The following is an 18,857-nucleotide window of genomic DNA, read 5'->3' on the forward strand; positions in this document are numbered from 1 at the left end:
CCTTCAAGAGCAAATTGGATGCTTATCTTGCTGGGATCCTATGACCTCAGCTGACTTCCTGCCCTTTGGGTGGGGGGCTGGACTCAATGATCTTCCGAGGTCTCTTCCAGCCCTGATGTCTATAAAATCTATGAAATCTATGAAAACCTTTAGATAAACAAATAAATATGGTACTTATTATCATCAGTTCTTTTCACCATTGTATGGATTTAATTGGTAATGTCATGAAAACAAATAATTTTTTGTTCTCTGATAGCTTGTTCATAACCTTCTCAGGAGAAAAAAATGTTAAAAATATTCACATGTAAAAATTTCACAGCATACTATAAAAAAGATATACTCTGGAAGGTTTTGAAACAAGTGAAATTTTCCTAAGAGATTTGGGCAACATAAAAGGAACACTTTAGGAAAGGGCAAAAATGCATATCAGGGCCATGCAAATCAGTCTTCAAAATTGTCAGCATTTTTAAAGTTGAAGTACTTACCTGGATAAATAAGCACTTTTTATACCATGGCATTCTGCTTTTATTTTAACTAATTATCCACAATCATAGCTTCTCTACCCATTATACTCCATTGGATTCGTATTTTGGCTAATGTACTCACTTGGCAAATGAATATTATTTAGCCCATTGATTATACATAACTGCTGCTACCAAGGAATAAGCAGGGTTCCGATGCACCTCAGACATTTATCTTCCAGTTGACTCTATTGTAACTACACAATTATACATTTAAAAAGTATTACATTTAAACTGTGCCTTTAAGTGCAACCCTGAGTGAGAAGATGTGTAGAAGCCACACATGTGTAGAAACCAGGAGCCACTGTGCACATCTACACATGCATTAATAGGCCGTTGTTATGGTGCATTAAGTTTAGTACCTCTAATATGAAGTATTAACTAAATGCACAGTAACTGGCGCTACTGCGCAGTAGTGCCAGTGCACGGTCTTTTCATGATGCTTAATGTGCAGTAGATTAATTCTACTGTGCATTAGCACAGCTTTTGTCATGTTGCACTACTGCACAGTAGAATTAGTCTACTGTGCATTAAGCGTCTCATGTGGACGTGCTCACTGTGTCACAGATACACCTCTAGGTCACAATTTTCTTCTTCTTTCTTACTCTGAGAGTGGTGGTAAGTTGTAAATGCAGTATGTTACTGCCTGTTCCATGCTGGCTCAGCTACCCTAGTCAGTGAACAGAAACCCTACTCTCCATTCCATTCCTTTGCTCTCTTGACCCCTTTGCTTCAAGGAATAAGCAAGCAGCTTTCCTTATCCCTACCATCAGATTTCTGCACCCCAGGAGGGTCATTCCCCACAAAGCATCCACCACCATCCAAAGTGGGTCCCCCTCTCAAAAGGGCCTGCCTCAAGATTTTGTCCCACCTCTACCAAAGCCTCTCTATGCCACTGTTTCCAGAAGCCTGGAGCAAAGATCTGGGAAACGCATCTAGATGTGTAAGAAAGGTTCTAAGTCTTATTTACCCTCTGCCAGGAACCCACAATTCAAGGCACAGTCTAGTCCTGGTTGAGTTATATTTCTTACCAAACAGCTGTCAAAAAATAAAAGATACAGTACTGTATGAATCTCAGCCAAAACAAAAAGGATTTTAAGTCTTTACAGACATTTAAAAACAACCATTTCTCGTATTTCTCGGTATGTTCATTCCATATTCCCTTGGATGTTAGTTACAGCCAACATTATGAATCTCATTATGAATTCTTATCAGAATTCAGATTCCTTTTAACATCAGGGTAGAATTATACCCAGCATACCTCAAGAGAGGAATCTTGAAGTTTCCCACTTAGGGCTTCTTTCTCTCTCTGCAGCTGCTTTATTTCATTCTCAGATTTCTTTCTTAGTTCCTCTAACTGTTGCTGAAGCTCCTAAAATTGAAAAAGAAAGAAACACTCTAAGATACATTGTTTCATTTCCAAGATTTGAGGCATGTGGACAGGCACCAAGTAGGTGGTGTGTGCTCCAGAGTGGTGTTCCTGTGTGGCACAGAGGCAGTATAGGCATGCTCAAAGAGTGAAGTGACTTGTCCAAGGTCACTAAGAGGATGGATATACAAACAACTTATGCCAGGGTAAAGGAGGGTGAGGATTTATCGCATGTCACCTGCTTCACAGTAACTGCCCACATGCATGCTCTCACCCTGTGATAAGTAGAAGCTAGCTACAGTAGCTGAGCCCTCAGTGAAGTGAATTACCTTTATTTTACATTCCACTTACCACAGGTTATGTGGGTGCACACAAGCAGTTTCCACAAGGCAGCTGATGTACAATAAGATGCTGCCTTCTTCTACTCTGCCGTAATTTGTATGTCCTGTATCCTGAGAGAATAAGTGGGAGCACTTAAAATAATTGTCTGCTCACACCCAGCTCTGTCCCCTAGGTCACATTGTCGCTCCACAACAGGTTGCAAGAATATCGGTAGAGTGCACGGGTACTGACTGATGAGATACAATGTTGTGCTGTCATACTCACTACTTTTATAAAAGATCATTCTGAACCACAGCAATGTAGGACAGAAAAGAACATCATGAGGTCATCTAGTCCATCCCCTTGCTTTGAAGTTTCTCATCCGTTGCTCTCCCCTAGAATTTCTCCAATTTGTCTATATCGTTGTAAAGGATGGTGCCTGAAATTGGACACTGTCCTCCAGCTGAATGAAGCACAGTAATTATCTCTAATGTTCTGCATGCAACACTCCTGCTAATACATCCCAGAATATTTGCCTTTCTTACAACAGTACCACACTGTTGAGCTGTATTTGTATTGTGACCACTATAACTTTCACATGCTTTTCTGCAATGCGACTGCCTAGTCATATGTCCCCTATTTTGTATCAGTACATTTGATTTTTCCTTCCTAAGTGTAGCGCTTTGCTCTTGTCTTAACTAAATTTAATTTTATTGATTTCAGACCATTTCTCCAATTAATCGATACCATTTTGAATCTCAATCTGTTCTTCCAAAATGCATTAGCATCAATCTATTTATTTCAACTTATTTATTCACAATTTTGACTTTCTCACCAGACCACCAATACTTGCACTCTGGACCTAAATCTATGAGGTGTTACAAATGCCCTCAAATTCTGTTGCCCTTCAAAAAAATTTCAGAACTTTTCAGGATTGGGCCATACATTTATAAAGTGTATAAGCATTTATTGGATCAACATATTTGAACTCTGAAGAGCAGAGATCCATAAAAATATAAAGCAGAGTGGAATGTACAACCACCATACATTATTTCTTGGGACAGATTTATATTAATCACCCCAGTATCATATTCAGGCTTCCAAGCTTAAGTGCTGCTAAGTACTCAGTTGACATACCAAGGATAAATTCACCTTCATGTCTGTGAAGCTTTTTATAGAGATACACCAGCTCAACTCATGTTTTAAAAACATAGCAATAAAATCTTTGCATTTTCCGGTAACTCATAGTACCTCCAATAATGATAATTCAAATGATGCTACCATGACCAATGAGATTAAATACAAATGAATCAGACTATGTGTTAATTGAAGAACATACCTACCTTCTGCAATGTTTTTTTTTCAGCTTCCATGGAAGCTTGTACTGACTTGATTTCCAGTGTGTGTTTTTTCACAAGGTCTTCCAACCCCTTCACCAGCTGCTGCTTCAAACGCATTTTCTCCTCATCTGACTGACATTTGATTTTGCAAAATTCTTCTTTTTGCCACTGCTTCATATCGTCTTTCATGGTAGTTGCAGGGTCTTCAGACTATAAAACACATTAGCCTTATAAATGAACAAAATCAGGGTAAAATCCTGGAGTCTGTGTTGTAAAGGATTTCCTGTCCAACAGGGTAAATTCCATGGGAAAACTTTGGTTTTTACTTTTGTAAATTTTAATGGACTGATCCAGGACTCTTACATCTCTTACAGTTAAGCTTTTTCACACTGTTCACACTGCAAATTGCTTCTGAAGCTAGGGATCTTCCCAAGGACAGTCCCTCATCCATGGAAATAGGAAGAATTTATTTTGTCCCCTGTTATGTCTATGATAACAGGTATATTTTTCCAACATCCAAGTAAACTGATCCATGAAGGGAGCTAACAGATAATAAGAAACTGTGTTTGGGTCGGCTAATTAACAGGACACATTCTGATAAAGGAGTTCTTAATATGGCAAATTAGTTAGCATTAATAGCTAACAGCTCTTATTTTGGAGCTAGGCTACTTTTGGTTAAGATTCTAAATAAAATAAACTGTTTACCCTTTTTATGTTAATCAGCATTTCAGCCCAATTTCAGCGGAAGAAACTTGCAGCATGTTTCATAAAAAATTGTACTACATATCTACTTTGGTTAGTTTATAAGGTGCAAATCTACCCGACCTTCAACTGAAGTCCCCAGAGCCACCCATGTGTTTGAAGTAAGCAGTAAAGCATGTGCTCAAGTGCTTTTGCTGCAATGTACTCAGTGTTTTGCAGGAATGATTCCTACAGGTTTGATCCAAACTCCAGTGAAGTCAAAAGAAAACCTCCCACTGATTTCAATTTAGAGTCCCATGCCATTAAAAAGAGGGGAGCAAATACCTGGTTTGGCATCTTTGTATCTTCACTGTCTTTCTTGCCACCTTGGCTCTCTTTGGTGGAAGTCTTTTGTTGGAGCTGCAATATCTGGTCTTTCAGTTCATCTGCTAGATTAGCAGCTCTGCACTGGGCATTCACTAGAGTTTCCATTCCTTCTGTGGTAGCAAGATTTACATTTCAAACATGTTTCATTTGGAATTTTCAGTGTAAATGACACAAAAAGGGAAATGTTTGAGAGAGAGATATTAATGAACTTCTTACCTGCTTTCCTCAATATTTCATTCTCCTGTAGTATTAGCTTATCTTTGGCAACAGGTAGCTCTTCCTCCAGTTTTTTCATTGTAGTCTTTGACTCCAGAATATCTTGTTTTGATTCCCTGAGCTGTATCTCCAAGTCCTGAAATACATGTGATTTCTCTGTTATGCCTATGTATGGGGGGGTTTTTAACTCCTAAAGATAGGTACCACCATTAAAAAGTGATAAGTAACCAAAGTTGCCATTCAAAGACAGAAAATATAGATTGGCAATACAGATTCAAAATAATAATAAATAAATAGTAATAAATTTACAATAATTTAATCTAATAACTAATAAGTAAACATTACTTTTACTTAAGTAATAAGTAAACATTGATTTTACTTAAGTAATAAATAAACATTAATTTTACAGTCTGGCCAAGGCAGGAGTGGAGCTTAGGCTGGCTACAACAATTAAGGACAATATAAAGTCCTTCAACAGATACACAGCGAAAAAAAAGAAAACGCAGAGTAGCATAGGGCCCCTGCAGGATAAATCAATGTCAGTTGGTGGTTGACGCAGAGAAAAAGGCAGAGCTCTTCAATGAGTTCTTTGCTTCAGTATTCCTTAATACTGACCAAGACAATCCCCCCCACCTTGAGCACAGACAGATGTCCAAAAGGCAGCAGACCACCAAAGGTTTGTGCTGACTTAGTTAAAGAGCACTTGGAAGGGCTGGATGGGTACAAGTCAGCCAGCCCGGATGACCTCCATCCACAGGTGCTGAAGGAAATGGCCAGTGTCATTGCTGCACCACTGGCCCAGCTGTTTGAGCTCGCATGGTGCTCTGGCCAGGTCCCTGAGGACTGGAAAAAGGCCAACATGGTGTCCATTTTTAAGACAGGGAGAAGAGAGGAGCCGGGTAACTTTAGGCTTACCTCTATCCCTGGGAAAATACTAGAAAAAAATCAAAGAGCATATTTGTGAAGATCCAGCAGAGGAAACGATGGTGTGTCACAGGTAGATCCTGCCTGACAAAACTTATAGCCTTTTATGACCAGGTCACACACTGCCTTGACACAAGAGCTGAGGCCAAGTTCATCTACATAGATTTCAGGAAGGCCTTCGACACAGTTTCACACCCTATTCTCATAGGGAAGCTAACGGGCTGTGGAGTGGATGCCTACACAGGCAGGTGGGTGGCTAACTGGCTTAGGGACCGCAACCAGAGAGCGGTGGTTGACGGGTCTTTCCCAGTCTAGAAGAAGGTGGGAATTGGGGTCCCACAGGGTTTGGTCCTTGGGCTGGTATTGTTTAATAACTTCATCAGCGATTTGGATGAGGGTGTGGTGAGCACCCTCTCCAGGTTTGCAGATGATACCAAATTATGGGGCAAAGTGAGCAGTGAGCAGATACAGGCTGACCTGGACAGGTTAGATCAATGAGTGGAACATAATAGGATGCAAGCCAACAAAGACAAATGTAGTTCATCTGGGACCCCCAGCACACCTACAGGTTGGGGGATGTCCTCCTCAGTAACTCAGAGGCTGAGAGAGATCTTGGAGTCATAGTTGACTCCAAGATGAACATGAACCAGCAGCGTAACAAGGCCATCAACAAAGCCAATCACACCCTGTCATGTATTAGCAGATGCATGACCAACAGATCAAGGGAGGTGATGCTCCCCCTCTATGCAGCATTAGTCAGGCCACAGTTGGAGTACTGTGTCCAATTTTGGGAGCCACACTTCAAGAGGGACACGGAGGATCTGGAGAGGGTTCAGAGGAGGGCCACTCACATGATTAGTGGTCTCTGTGAAAGACCCTACGAGGAGAGGTTGAGAGATCTGGAATTCTTCAGCCTATACAAAAGACGGCTGAGGGGTGACCTTGTAGCTGCCTATAAATTTATCAGGGGAGGACGGCAGAGAATTGGGGATGCACTGTTTACCAGAGCGCCCCAGGGAGTAACTAGGAATAATGGGTGCAAACTAGTGGAGAGTAGATTTAGGTTAGACATTAGGAAGAAATTTTTTATAATAAGGGTGGCCAGAGTCTGGAATGGGCTTCCAAGAGAGGTGGTTCTATCACCTAACTTGGAGGTCTTGAAGAGGAGGCTTGATAATCACCTAGCTGGGGTCGTCTGACCTCAGTCCTCTTTCCTGTCCAGGGCAGGGGGTTGGACACGATGATCCACTGGGTCCCTTCCAACTCTATAATCTATGAAATCTATAAAATTTAATAATAAAAAATACAGAGTTTTAATGTACAGTATTTTTGTGGCATAGCTTGCTATGGTTCCAAAGGTACTCTGCTGTAATGTCTTTGCCCTCAGCCAATCAAAAGGGAGTCGGGTTCAGATCCCCAAATCCAGAGTGGCGGAGTGCACATCCTACCATGCATAAGCATAAGGACCACCATGTATGAACTACAGAAAGAAGACGCGATGGCCCTAGCAAACCAACACAAGATACAGGAGGTGGTGAGGACAAGAGATATGGTGTTGCCCATGGACTTTCTCCCCAGTGACAGCAGACAGGATCTTGCACAAGGACCTGCAGAAGGAATACAGAGACATGGACTGGCAAGTAGCCCAGAGCGGTGACACAGAGAGTGGTAAAGAAGCCAACCACACTGCCCCAGAGAAACCTGCCCGTGGGAGGCAAAGACAACTGACCACCCTGTGGTACTGCTCATATGCCAAAGGGATGCAGAGGAAAGTGTTCACACTCCTCAAATTGGTGACAGTTCAAAATCCTAACCAGAGAAGCAGCGTTGTTTGGCACCTGTCCAAGCAGCAGGAGACCCCAGTGGTCCACTTCAACCAATTCATCTGCTTCAGGAATTCACTGTGGAAGACCATCGGCAGAAAAAGTGCTTTGGGAAAATGTGTTATCTTTATCAGACCAAATAAATAGTTGGAAAAATTGTTCTTTCCAAGTCTTCAGGAAGAGGGAGAATCTGCTGTTGTTTTGTGTTCTCCTGGATGAAATAGAAGCCAATGTGCAAAATGCAGGTCTGTGAAAATACAAATGCATGGCAATAAGGATCAGAAGCCATGGGAGACAATAGGTGTGAGACAGGTAGGTGGTGGGAAGGGGGAAAGGAAAATGTTGCTCTGGTGATAGAATGTAGCTGGTAAAATGTAGATGTTACCTAGGGTTATTGGATGGAAGACAGGTTATAATGTGCCATAAATTCAATGTCTATATTTAGTCCTTGATTTTTTGTATCCAGTATATTTATGAAGTGAAGTTTGTAGGCTCATCTACAAAAGGTGTTTTGTATATTCCCTTTCAGGATTACAACTGAGAAATTGGAACGAGAGTAGTTCTCTTGTGAGAAGTGTGCACCACAGGTCATTGGGTACTTTTGTCTTCGAAAGATTTTTGGTGTGCGTTCATTCTGGTACACGGTTGTTTTATTTCTCCTACATATTTTTCATCAGCACATTTAGTGCACTGGATGAGATATATTACATTTCTGGAGGTGCAGGTATAAGATCCAGGAATGGTGATGGTTCTGTTGTGGGATGTTGTGAGGTAGGGTGTCACTCAACAAGGACACTCCTCCAGAGAGATTGAACACACTTTTGAAAGAGCTACCAGAATACCACGTGAAGAACTGCTGCAGTACAAAAGAAGATTCCCCACAAATTGCACACTATTAGTTATGACATACCATCCTTCCTTAGAACCTATACGGAAAATTCTCAGACAATTACAATCCATACTAGAAGACCAGTTCTTAAAGAGATCTTCCCAGAACTACCCATCCTAGCCTTTAAACAAGCACTGAACCTTGCCAATCTTAGTACCAGAAGCAAATTTCCTATGGCCCAAAGCACACTTAATGGTTCCAGACAAGAAATGTAAAAGAAAGATTTGCTGGAACAAGAAATGTAAAATCTTCCAACATATCTCCACCATTTCCACAATAATTACACCCCACAACAGAACACCATCAGCAACAGCAGACTCTCCCTATGCCTAAAGAAGGGTGTTTGTGCCTAAAAGTCTGCCAAAAACATTTTTTTCAACTATTTAGCTGTTCTAAAAAAAGATATCACATTTACTCAAAGATTATGTTGTGGCCTGTTATAAACTAGTCAGGGGGGATCAGCAGGCATTAGGGGAGTCACTGTTTCCCCGAGCACCGCCAGGAGTGACCAGGAATAATGGTCACAAGCTGGTAGAGGGTAGGTTTAGGTTATCAGGAGGCGCTACTTCACGGTCAGGGTGGCTAGGGTCTGGAACCAACTTCCAAGAGAAGTGGTGCAGGCTCCTACCCTGGGGGTGTTTAAGAGGAGGTTAGATGAACATCTTGCTGGGGTCATTTGACCCCAGTATTCTTTCCTGCCATGGCAGGGGGTCGGACTAGATGATCTGCTCAGGTCCCTTCCAACCCTAGAAACTACGAAACTATGAAACCTTGTCTGCCTATGTCCTTAGACCAACACGGCTACAACCAACACCTGTAGAAGACCAGGAACCTGCTCATGTACAGACACACAAACCTCTCATTAGAGGCCTGTGTCAAAATGCGATGAATCAAGATGCAAGGGTACTATTAGAAAGTGATAGGAGACATCAGGGAGCCCAGGGTGGATAAACAGACCCCCTGGGCCCTGGTAGACCTACCACCAGGTGCGTGACTGGAGCCAAAGCTGAGGCCACAGCCGCACGAGCCAGCGTTATGCCGGCTCTTTAAACAGCTGCTCACGAGGTGGGGCAGTGCCAGGCTAATTGCGGCAGCTAAGGAAGCAACCATGGGAAGTTTAAAAGCCCTGCTGGAAGCCAGAAGGGGCAAAGGGGAGAAAGAACCAGCAGAGAGCATGACAGACAGGCAGCGCTGGCAGCTCCAGAGGCTGGCAATAGCAGCCTGTCAGACACTGCTCTGCTACAAAGGCAGGACAGGGCAGGGCAGTGTCAGACATCAGGCTGGGGATGGACAATCCCCAGCTCCACAATCTCAGAGCTTAGGAGTGCCCCTCTCCCTTGGAAGGGAGGGAAGGACGCCAAAACACGAAGGAGAGCAGTCCTTGGGGATCAGGAGCTGCAGCTCCAGATGCGCTGACATCTAGGTGACCCGACGGTTGTCTGAAGCTGACACCAGACCCCCATGACAAAGACGGGGGGGTCTTACAGGGATTGGCGGAGCAGAAAGAGGAACATCTAAGCGGTTGGCGAGTGGACAGGATGTAGGGAAGGCAGAGCCCCAAGGAACACCATGGCATAGTTGTGAGTACCCCCGTCATTGGGTCACCCAGGAAGAGAAACACCACTGAACCCCTCCTTCATCAGGTAACACCAAGTCATGGCAGGAGAGTTGGGGGGCACCCCGACCAAAGGAGGTAGTAAGGTACTCATAGCGCCCACTAGAGACACCACACAGAGTACTGTGGTATTTTAAACAACAACAAAAAAAAGCCTTTATGTCTGCTCTTACTTTACAGTAAGCCAAACCACAATAATTCATCCCATTCTCACTGAGGGCAAAGCTTTCTCAGTTTAGGTTTTACTTACCATGGAGTTAGAGTGGGCAGATGCGGTTACCTGTGGTAAAGCCCAGCTTCCTGTTTATTCACCTTATTTGTTGTTCATACCCTTATATAAATAACAAACAGTCCTCTTAGACCCATAATTAACTAGTTATAGGTAAACTAGTTAGTTCTACCTCTGTCAGACTCTGAAACCTTTTCAATAATGGGTTGAAGAGACTAAAACTGTATTTAAACCACCTTCTGTTTGTCATCACATGCACTTTCTGTCTCCAAAATAAAAATAATTTTGCACTATTATGATGGTTTTCACTGAAAGATATTAAAGCATTTGTCATATACTGGTGGGGGGGGGAATAGAAAATTCATCATGATTAAACATTAGTCTTTTTATTTTCCATGCATTTTAATAGCTTTCCTTGGCAGTATTTCCTAATGATGAGAGATTGTAGAAATGCTTCTGCTTTCCAGCCTATCATATTTGATATATCTCTGAAAAGCCAGAATACTAAATGTGACTTCAGAAAAAGCTGATGATGGGGCAGCTTTTATCTGAAAATAAATATTTTCAACATTAAAAAGTAGAGAAATTACATTTTGTGAAATTGTGTTCTCTCCCCCTGTATTTACCTTGGACTCTCAGGCCTCTTTAATAGCCAGGGCAAGATTCTCAACTGGTGAAAATCAGCATCACTTTATAGCTTCAAAGGTCTGACACAAATTCATACCATTGAGGATCTGTCCCCCAGAACAAATTTTCCTGATATAATTTCAGCTTTAGCCCTAAATAATCTAACTAATGTTGAAATCAGAAAATAATTGCTCAAGAGCTGAAACTGCCTCAGTACTTCAAGTCCCTATTAATTTATAGGTTTTTAATTATTCATGGTACTTCAGAAACATAGCTTTTTCTTGCATTTTAATCAGTTTCTAGCAATACATAAAATATTCATAGTTGTAAGATATTTATATGGTAATAGGCATGACCCATGGTACAATGCATACACATGCAACATCAGCATGAGAAGTCTATCCTTTTCATTTTACCTTTTAAATTTATAATCACCATCTAATCATCATTCCTACTGGCTGGGACTCAGTGTGTAGGAAGTGCAGGTCTTCTACTTACAATGAAATTGTACCTTTTTCAGATTAGCTAACTCAGGATGTTTCCAGGTCACCAAGATACTTACACACACATTTAACCTCAATGGTGCTCAATCTCTGGCCCACAAAGCCATGTCATCTGGCTTGTAGGGCTCCCCACCGGTCTGGAAATTTGGCAGTGAGGGGGTGGTAGCAGCATTAATCGCTCCTACATTTGCAGCAATGCTAGATTCAGCCTACAAACCAACTCTGTGCATTGGATCTGGCCTGTGGACTAGTCCCACATCAATCATCTGGCCCAGAAGGCTGGATAAACTGAGTACCACTGGACTATAGAAGTCTTTAATCTGTATTTAAATGTTATAGCCCTGATATTTCTCTCTCTGTAAGACATTCACCAGGCTGCTATTTTGTACCCACAAGCTGAGCTGTGGCTTTTAGCCTTCTTTAAAATAAGGCCAAGGTCTGTGCCACATTTCCTTGCAATAGGTTCTCTGTTAAAGGTTTATGGAAGAAGGACATTGCAGCTGAGCTGCTCTTGGTCACCAGGATCCATGCATACCCCTTTCTAGATATGCTAACTGCTTAATCACCTGCCTAAGCTCCTTGCTGTTTTCAGCAAGGTCTGAAAATCTCTCCTTAGTGCAAGGCATAAAGCTCCTCCATGACCCTGGCTCATGCTTTCCCAGAGGGTATGGAAGCCCTCTAATTCAGCAGCCAAACAAGGGATGGATGACTGGAGCAACAGACCTGGGCACCTAATTAGGGGGATGCAAGGTGCTGCCTCTGATGCAACCAGTCCAGGGCTTGTCACTGCTGCTATCCAAGGTGCAGACCTTGATAGTCAGACCTCTGCCTTGACTGGTAGGAGAGGGAGTCAGCTGGATGTGGTTCCACAAGAGCAGAAGACAAATTCACAAAGAGATGAATTCACAAGCCTGATGCGGTCTTGTCTTTTCCACAGAGCTCCTTCCTCAGCAGAGATCCCCTTTAAAGGAGAAACCAACCCACAGATGTACAGCTCAGTCATCGTGGTATTGTCAGGTAGAGCAGGAGTGAGAGCAGCAGGGTCCAGAACTGCACTCCACTGGAGGAATGGAGCATATGGTGACTTGCCTTGGTCTCCCACAGACCCCAGCAACCTGTGAGGTTTCTGGGCCTTGATAGGAGGCAAACCGTGCCCAACCACACAACAATACGATGGAATTTCTGCAAGGAGCTCTGCATATAGGTGTCTTCCCTCTGAGCACCTGTATCCACTGAGGTGGTGATCTGGCCTATTATTACTATATAGGGATTTTTGAGGTCCCATCATTTATACTATGCCATATAATTTAAAGCCATTGTTACAGAAACACACAACCTTGAGCACATGATTTCCAACTTGTTATTTTGTTGGCAGGTCTCTCTATTCTAATTACACAGGATGGGCTGCTAATGGCCACAGGGTAGAAAGCTGCCAAAGCAATAGCCCCTATCCACCATTCTCCTTCATGAGTGGTCCTTATCTATACTTGACAGCACTACTGCCTATTTACTATCTTCTTTTGGTGCAGGAGAGAAGGAGACAACTCTACACATTCAGTCAGTGAACAGACAAGTTCCTCTCTATACAGAGGTAAATCTGCTGTTCAGAAGTTTCCCTAATAGATTCTTAACTGTCTATGAAACTCTCCCTCTCTCTCTTACAGCTTACTGTCGCTAGGTTTCTCCCCCTCGGCCAAATCCAACATAGTGTGGACATTTGATTCCCCAGGGACAACTAGCAGCAGTGCACCTTGCGCCACTGCTAGTTGTCCCCAAAGAAAGCCCATGCCACGTGTGCTCCGGAGCATGACAAGCTACCCCAGGAGAGGTAGGGAGGCCAGGGCCAGTACTGAGCTAGCCCCAGCAGCCTTATCTAGGATCCTGGGAGCCTCCCGGGGTGGCAGCAGTGGCGATTCTGATGCACGGAGCCTGGCTGGCAGCAGCAGCACAACTTCAGCAGGCCTGGCTCTGCTTCTGAGCAGCGTGCACTTTACCTATGTGCACTGCTCCGCTTTTTCTCTGTTGGTTTTTTGACCCCTCGATATCGAGGGGTCAATAATCCTCTGCACTGCAAGCATGGAAAACAACTGAACATGCAGTATGTGGCACCGTAGACGTGTCTGTGGCACCACATAGTGCACGGCTGAGCTCGTCTGGATGCAGCCCTTGTCTTCTGAATTCTGTTAAACTTTAGTGCTTACAAAGCATTTGACTCCAGGTGATATTTAAAAAAAATCCTATAAACCAGAAATGTAAAGACTTAGCAACATACTACTTCGTAGACAACTAGACTAGGGTCTCACATTCTACCTGTCTCTTCTCCTTCAGCTTCTGGGAATGTTTCTTCAGCTCATTTATTTTCTGACTTTTCGCCTCTAGGTCAGCTTCCAGCTTCTTTACTTGCTGCAACAAAACAGCCTCTTGGGCTTCATTGATTTTCCTTTGCTCCATTTCTCTTTGCTGGCACTGCTTCTGTATATCTGCCACTGATTGCTGCATGGCCTTTTTCAAAGTGTCTTTTTCTTTCTCATAAAAAGCTTGTAATTTGCTGGTTTTCTCAGCATATTCTTCAATTATCTTTTGATTCTCACTCTTGAGGTTTTCCATTTCATTAAGTACAACCTGCATCTCCACACGGTGTTTATCATCTAAACTCTCCTTTGTATCCAAGTTCTCTCTCTCAAATGTTTTGCAGTCATTTACTAGGCTCTCAGACTCCTGGTTTAAATGCTGAAGCTTGTTTTCAAAGTCTGTCTTCATATCTAACAGCTCCCTGGAAAGGGAACTGATCAGCTCAGGCTGTTTTCCCTCTGTTCTCAGCTCCCGCTCTGCCACCTGCTTCTTGCACATGATAAATTTTGCTGAGGCTTCCTCCTTTAGCATCTGGTGTTGCCCCAGCATATCTTCCAGGGTCTGAATACGCTTTCGTAGCACCTGTTCTTCTCCCATTTTGCTTTTATACTGGAGGATTGTTTCCTTTGTCTCAGCATGGATGTGCTTAATCTCTTCTTCATGTGCTTCTTTAAGAGCCTGTATGCTGTCCTCATGCTCATCATTTTTAGTGTTCAGGGCATATATCACCTGTAGACCAAAACCAGAAGATTATGGTACATTAGATGATGGTAAAAAGAACTAACACTTGTAGATAAATGCATTTCTAATGTGCTTACCAAAATAATTCTTTATTAGCAAAAAAATATGCTGATCCCAGACAGAAAGCCCTATGGGTTTGGGAGAAAACATGATGCTGTCAGTTGGAAAATACTTAGTCTATTTTTGATTCTGCCAGAAGCTTCCTCTGTCGGCTTTGGCAAGTCACAACATTTTCAGGGGTGCCTGCTACTACCCAATTCAAAAAAACTTGAGGCTAGATTTCCAGATGTGCCCAATGCAGACAACCCTATCTGATGTTGGTAGAAGCTGTGACTATTCAGTGCCTTAGAAATCAGGACCAGCTGCACATCCAACAGTTAAGAAATACCATATTTATTTGAATACAAGATAACCCAGAATATATGACACCCCAATAATTAGATTCTCTATATGGAAAATGTATACATTGGTTATAATTTACCAGGTGGAGAATCTAATTATTGGAGTTGTGTCTTGAATTCATCCCCCTCCTACTGCAAGGAAAATAGTGGCTGGAGGGAAGTCAGGTGGCCCCCTTGCCCTCTGCCCCTCCCAACTCCTTTCCCCTGAAGCCTTGTTGACCCCCCTCCCCTCTTACTGTCAGACCCTGCTCAGGCTCTGTTCCCTCCGCAAGCACATCATGGAAGTGAGCGCATGTGACAGTGGGGGGAGGGAAGAGACAAAGAAGAGGGCAGAAACTGCAGAGGGGAACAGGGGACTGCTGTGGGTCTAGCTGTAGCCCCAACCCTGCAAATTTCAGCACAGGTACTCCATAAATATACTTCTGAACACCACTTCTGTACCTACTTACACATAGTAAAAGCTAGGCATGATATGAATCCAGAGCCAAAAGACTTAAGACATCATATAGTTCATTGGGCTGGGCCCCAAGAGAGTCAACAGCACTTCAAGCCATGGTGACCCCAGAGTCCAGCACTGCTTGGTTTGTGCATGTACTCCAGATACTCACCATAAAGGAGCGATGTGCTAATGAGCCCTCGACTTGCAACTGGAACCAGGGGTTCTTGTTACAAATTCTGGGACCTTCCAAAAATGTATTTCAGATGAGGCGTAGGGCTGCTTGGTCCGTCTCCACCCCACAGACGGCCCAACCACACTAATCACATGCAACAGGCTGAGAGAGGGGGTGACAGAGCCTCTCAGTTACACAGAAGCTTGGTAATGTTTACAAGACATTTAATGCTTATGAAGAACAGAAATAACTGGAAATGGCGAGAAAAGCACTGTTCAGCTGTGGGAGTGAAGAGGAAGTCAAAATGTATTTGATGTAGTGGTTCACAAGCCTGAAAAAGAGTTGGTGCTGAGGGAGACTAAGTACTGTGGGCACTTAAACTTATTCAGATGGGCTATATGTAACGTAGCCTTGTGGCAGGTTCCCATTAGTGTGTTTGCCCAATATGGGCCATGTGTTTTATGGGCATACTCAGCATATGCTAGATTCAATCAACTTCACAGTTAGTTTCCATGACTAAGCACATCCTGCTTCTAGCAGCGGTTTAATGATAGCAAATGTATTTAATAGGATGGTTTGCCGATATGCAAATCTACAACAAAAGGCTTTCTTCCCATGCTGACTGGAGGGCAAACCTCGTCTTATATTTGAGTAATATAATACATGGACAATTCTAAAATGAAAGGCCTTATATTTTCTGAAAAATTGTTTTCCTTATCTGTAAAATGGGAAGTAACAGTTCTGACCTCCAGGTGCATGGTGATGCTTCACTCAATATGTATAAAGTACTCTAAGAACCTCATGTGGGAATTGCTACATCAATGCAAAATATATTTTAAAATGCTCATTAAAATGCTACAGGAATTTTGGATGAAGAACAGCAATTTTTTTGCTCTGAGCTTGTAAATTTCCATAAGAAGTCTGCAGGTCTGTTTTTAATGACTACAAAATATTCAGTGTTCTCTCTGAAAGGATACTTAGGCCCAAATCGTGTTCCTACTGAAGTTATATTTCTTCATTGACTTTGTGGGAACAGAATAAGACCCTTAAAATGTAACTGGCTCCTATAAATATTTTTTCCTTCTTTTTTCTGTGTCATGCTCTGACATATCAAGACTTCTAATAAAAATATCCACTCCTGTAAGTGCCAGGCAGACTGCTTAACACATTCACAATATCTTGTGATGCTCTGAATCATCCTGTTGTATCTAAAATGTATACACAAGCAGATTCATCTTGATTACTGGTAAAGGACACATGAACGGATTGAATTGGAAGATTTTTGTTAGGGCCAAACCACTGCTGGTGCCCCTTGCCCCTCCACCCACAGCCCCCCTGACCCCCAGTCCTCCTGGAGGGGGCCCCAGTTGCCAGAGCTATGGGGCCAAGGACCTGGGTCTGCAGCCTCCTTTCCCCAGCAGGAGACAGCAGCTGCTGCAGTGGAGCTGAGTCCAGCTCCCCACCTGCTACTGCCCACTGCACGCTTGGGCAAGGGGGTGGGGCCAGCTCCCCGCCATGGTGTGCACTCCTGGAGGGGCATCCGTGTGCCCCAGATCTGTGTGGGGTGGGGTGGGGGTGGAGCAGGCAATGAGGGCAGCGGCGTGAAGTTGCGTCCCTCAAAACTACTGTGTATGCAGGGGGCGTGCTGGCAGGGAGCCTGTCCCCTGTCCCCCAGATGAGCTGCCCACGGCCCTATCCCACTCCCCGCTGGGGCCCCAGCCCTGTCCAACTCCCTGCGGGAGCCCAATTTGCCCTCTCCCACACTAACCTGTGGGAGCTGCTCTCCAGGCTGCCTGGGGCCATGTGTACGTACAATACATACACACGGCACCCCTGCCTGACCACCCTCCTCCCGCTCCCTCCCAGGCTCCTGCAGGCTGGGACTCTGCCAGCCTGCAGAGGGCTCCTCACAAAACTGCAAAATCCTCGGGCTTCTCCAAGCAAATGATTCCAAAAACCAAAAATTATGATTCTAATGTAAGTGATTTTTACATGTAATAATATACAAATGGTTTTGGTTTTCCTATATTGATTGAAATAAGTGGCTGATTCTATTAACCACCAATTCTATAAAGCAGAATCCACTGTATAAAATCAGTACTGAACTGTGCTAGTACCAACATATGCAAGAGAAAGAAATATGGTTATTTATCACCCTAAGCCTTCCTGCTAAAAGCTAATGATACACTCTCTGCTTGTAGGCAATATCTATGTTAGTCAGGTGGTGTCTCTGGCTGTAATTCCTTTAATGGATTTTTCCACTTTCATTCTGTTAATTAGAATTCATTCCTCTCTCCTGCTGAATTAGAATTCATTGCTCTCTCCTGTTCCCTGCTCAGTTCAGGCACCCATCTGATGTCAGTGGAAGTTGTGACTGTTCACTGGCTAAAATAAATGTATATAGATTAGTGGCACTGATTAGGGGCACCAAAGATAGCCTATACACTGGATCCTACCTGTAAAGTTCCGTCTTCTGGTCCCCAGTGCTGCTCCTGGGTCTCAGAGTTGACCCACACACCGCATGTGGCACGTGCCAGCCCAGCCCCATATGCAGCGCCTGGGACAGCACCTGCTCTAGCTGTTCCTACACGAGGCACCTGAGCTGGCTGGTCTGAGACATGCACTGCATTCAGTGCCTATGCCAGTCAGTCAGAAGTAGGTGCTGCATGTGCTGAATCCAGCATGTGCGGGAAGGTGGGGGAGGCTTTGTGGGCTCAATACAGCCTGTGGACTGGCTCTGCGCCATTTCTACAGCCTCCAGGGCCAGATGAATTTGACACTGAGTTTGCATAGATGAACCACTCCTCTCGTCTGGTGTGGCTGTTTCTGCATTCCTTCATGAAATGTTATATCCCATGCATGTTCATACAAACTCACAGCATAAAAAGCAATTTGCATCAAAGCCCAAGTAGAATACCAATTCTCAAGCTGACAAGTTTGAGGTTCTCTGCTTTCATATGTTTTATTAAAATTACAAAGCTTATACAACTATATAAATATCTGGGAACTATGTAAAAGTTATGGAAAAAATTATGGGCCTTAACTGGGTCCACTCAAATGTATAAGCCTAGAATCAAGGTGACAACAAACTCTTTGATTACAGTATGATTCCAGTCCTTTAATCTGAAGTTCTTTCTTAGGCACATTTTAAAATCCACAGACATTAGCGCTCGCACACATGAACATCTTCAGATTATTTTCACATACTTTGTTAGAATCATTGAATCTTTCTGTGCTATTCACAACACTGTAACACACACACACACACACACACACACACACACACACAGAGGTTATGACCTATCAG

General features: G+C 43.3%; 1 protein-coding gene across 1 annotated transcript in view; it reads right to left on the reverse strand.

The window, feature by feature from the left end:
* FAM184B (family with sequence similarity 184 member B) overlaps positions 1-18,857 on the reverse strand; it is an 85,681-nt gene that overhangs the window by 34,682 nt on the left and 32,142 nt on the right. The window contains exons 2-6 of the mRNA XM_019553117.1: positions 13,756-14,526; positions 4,836-4,971; positions 4,578-4,729; positions 3,555-3,761; positions 1,783-1,893 (exon numbers count right to left, since the gene is read on the reverse strand). Coding sequence (XP_019408662.1) covers positions 1,783-1,893; positions 3,555-3,761; positions 4,578-4,729; positions 4,836-4,971; positions 13,756-14,526 — 1,377 coding nt within the window. The remainder of the gene's footprint in view (positions 1-1,782; positions 1,894-3,554; positions 3,762-4,577; positions 4,730-4,835; positions 4,972-13,755; positions 14,527-18,857) is intronic.

The sequence above is a fragment of the Crocodylus porosus genome, unplaced genomic scaffold (genome assembly GCF_001723895.1).
Source record: "Crocodylus porosus isolate Cpor-Errol unplaced genomic scaffold, CroPor_comp1, whole genome shotgun sequence".
Classification (NCBI taxonomy): Eukaryota; Metazoa; Chordata; order Crocodylia; family Crocodylidae; genus Crocodylus; species Crocodylus porosus.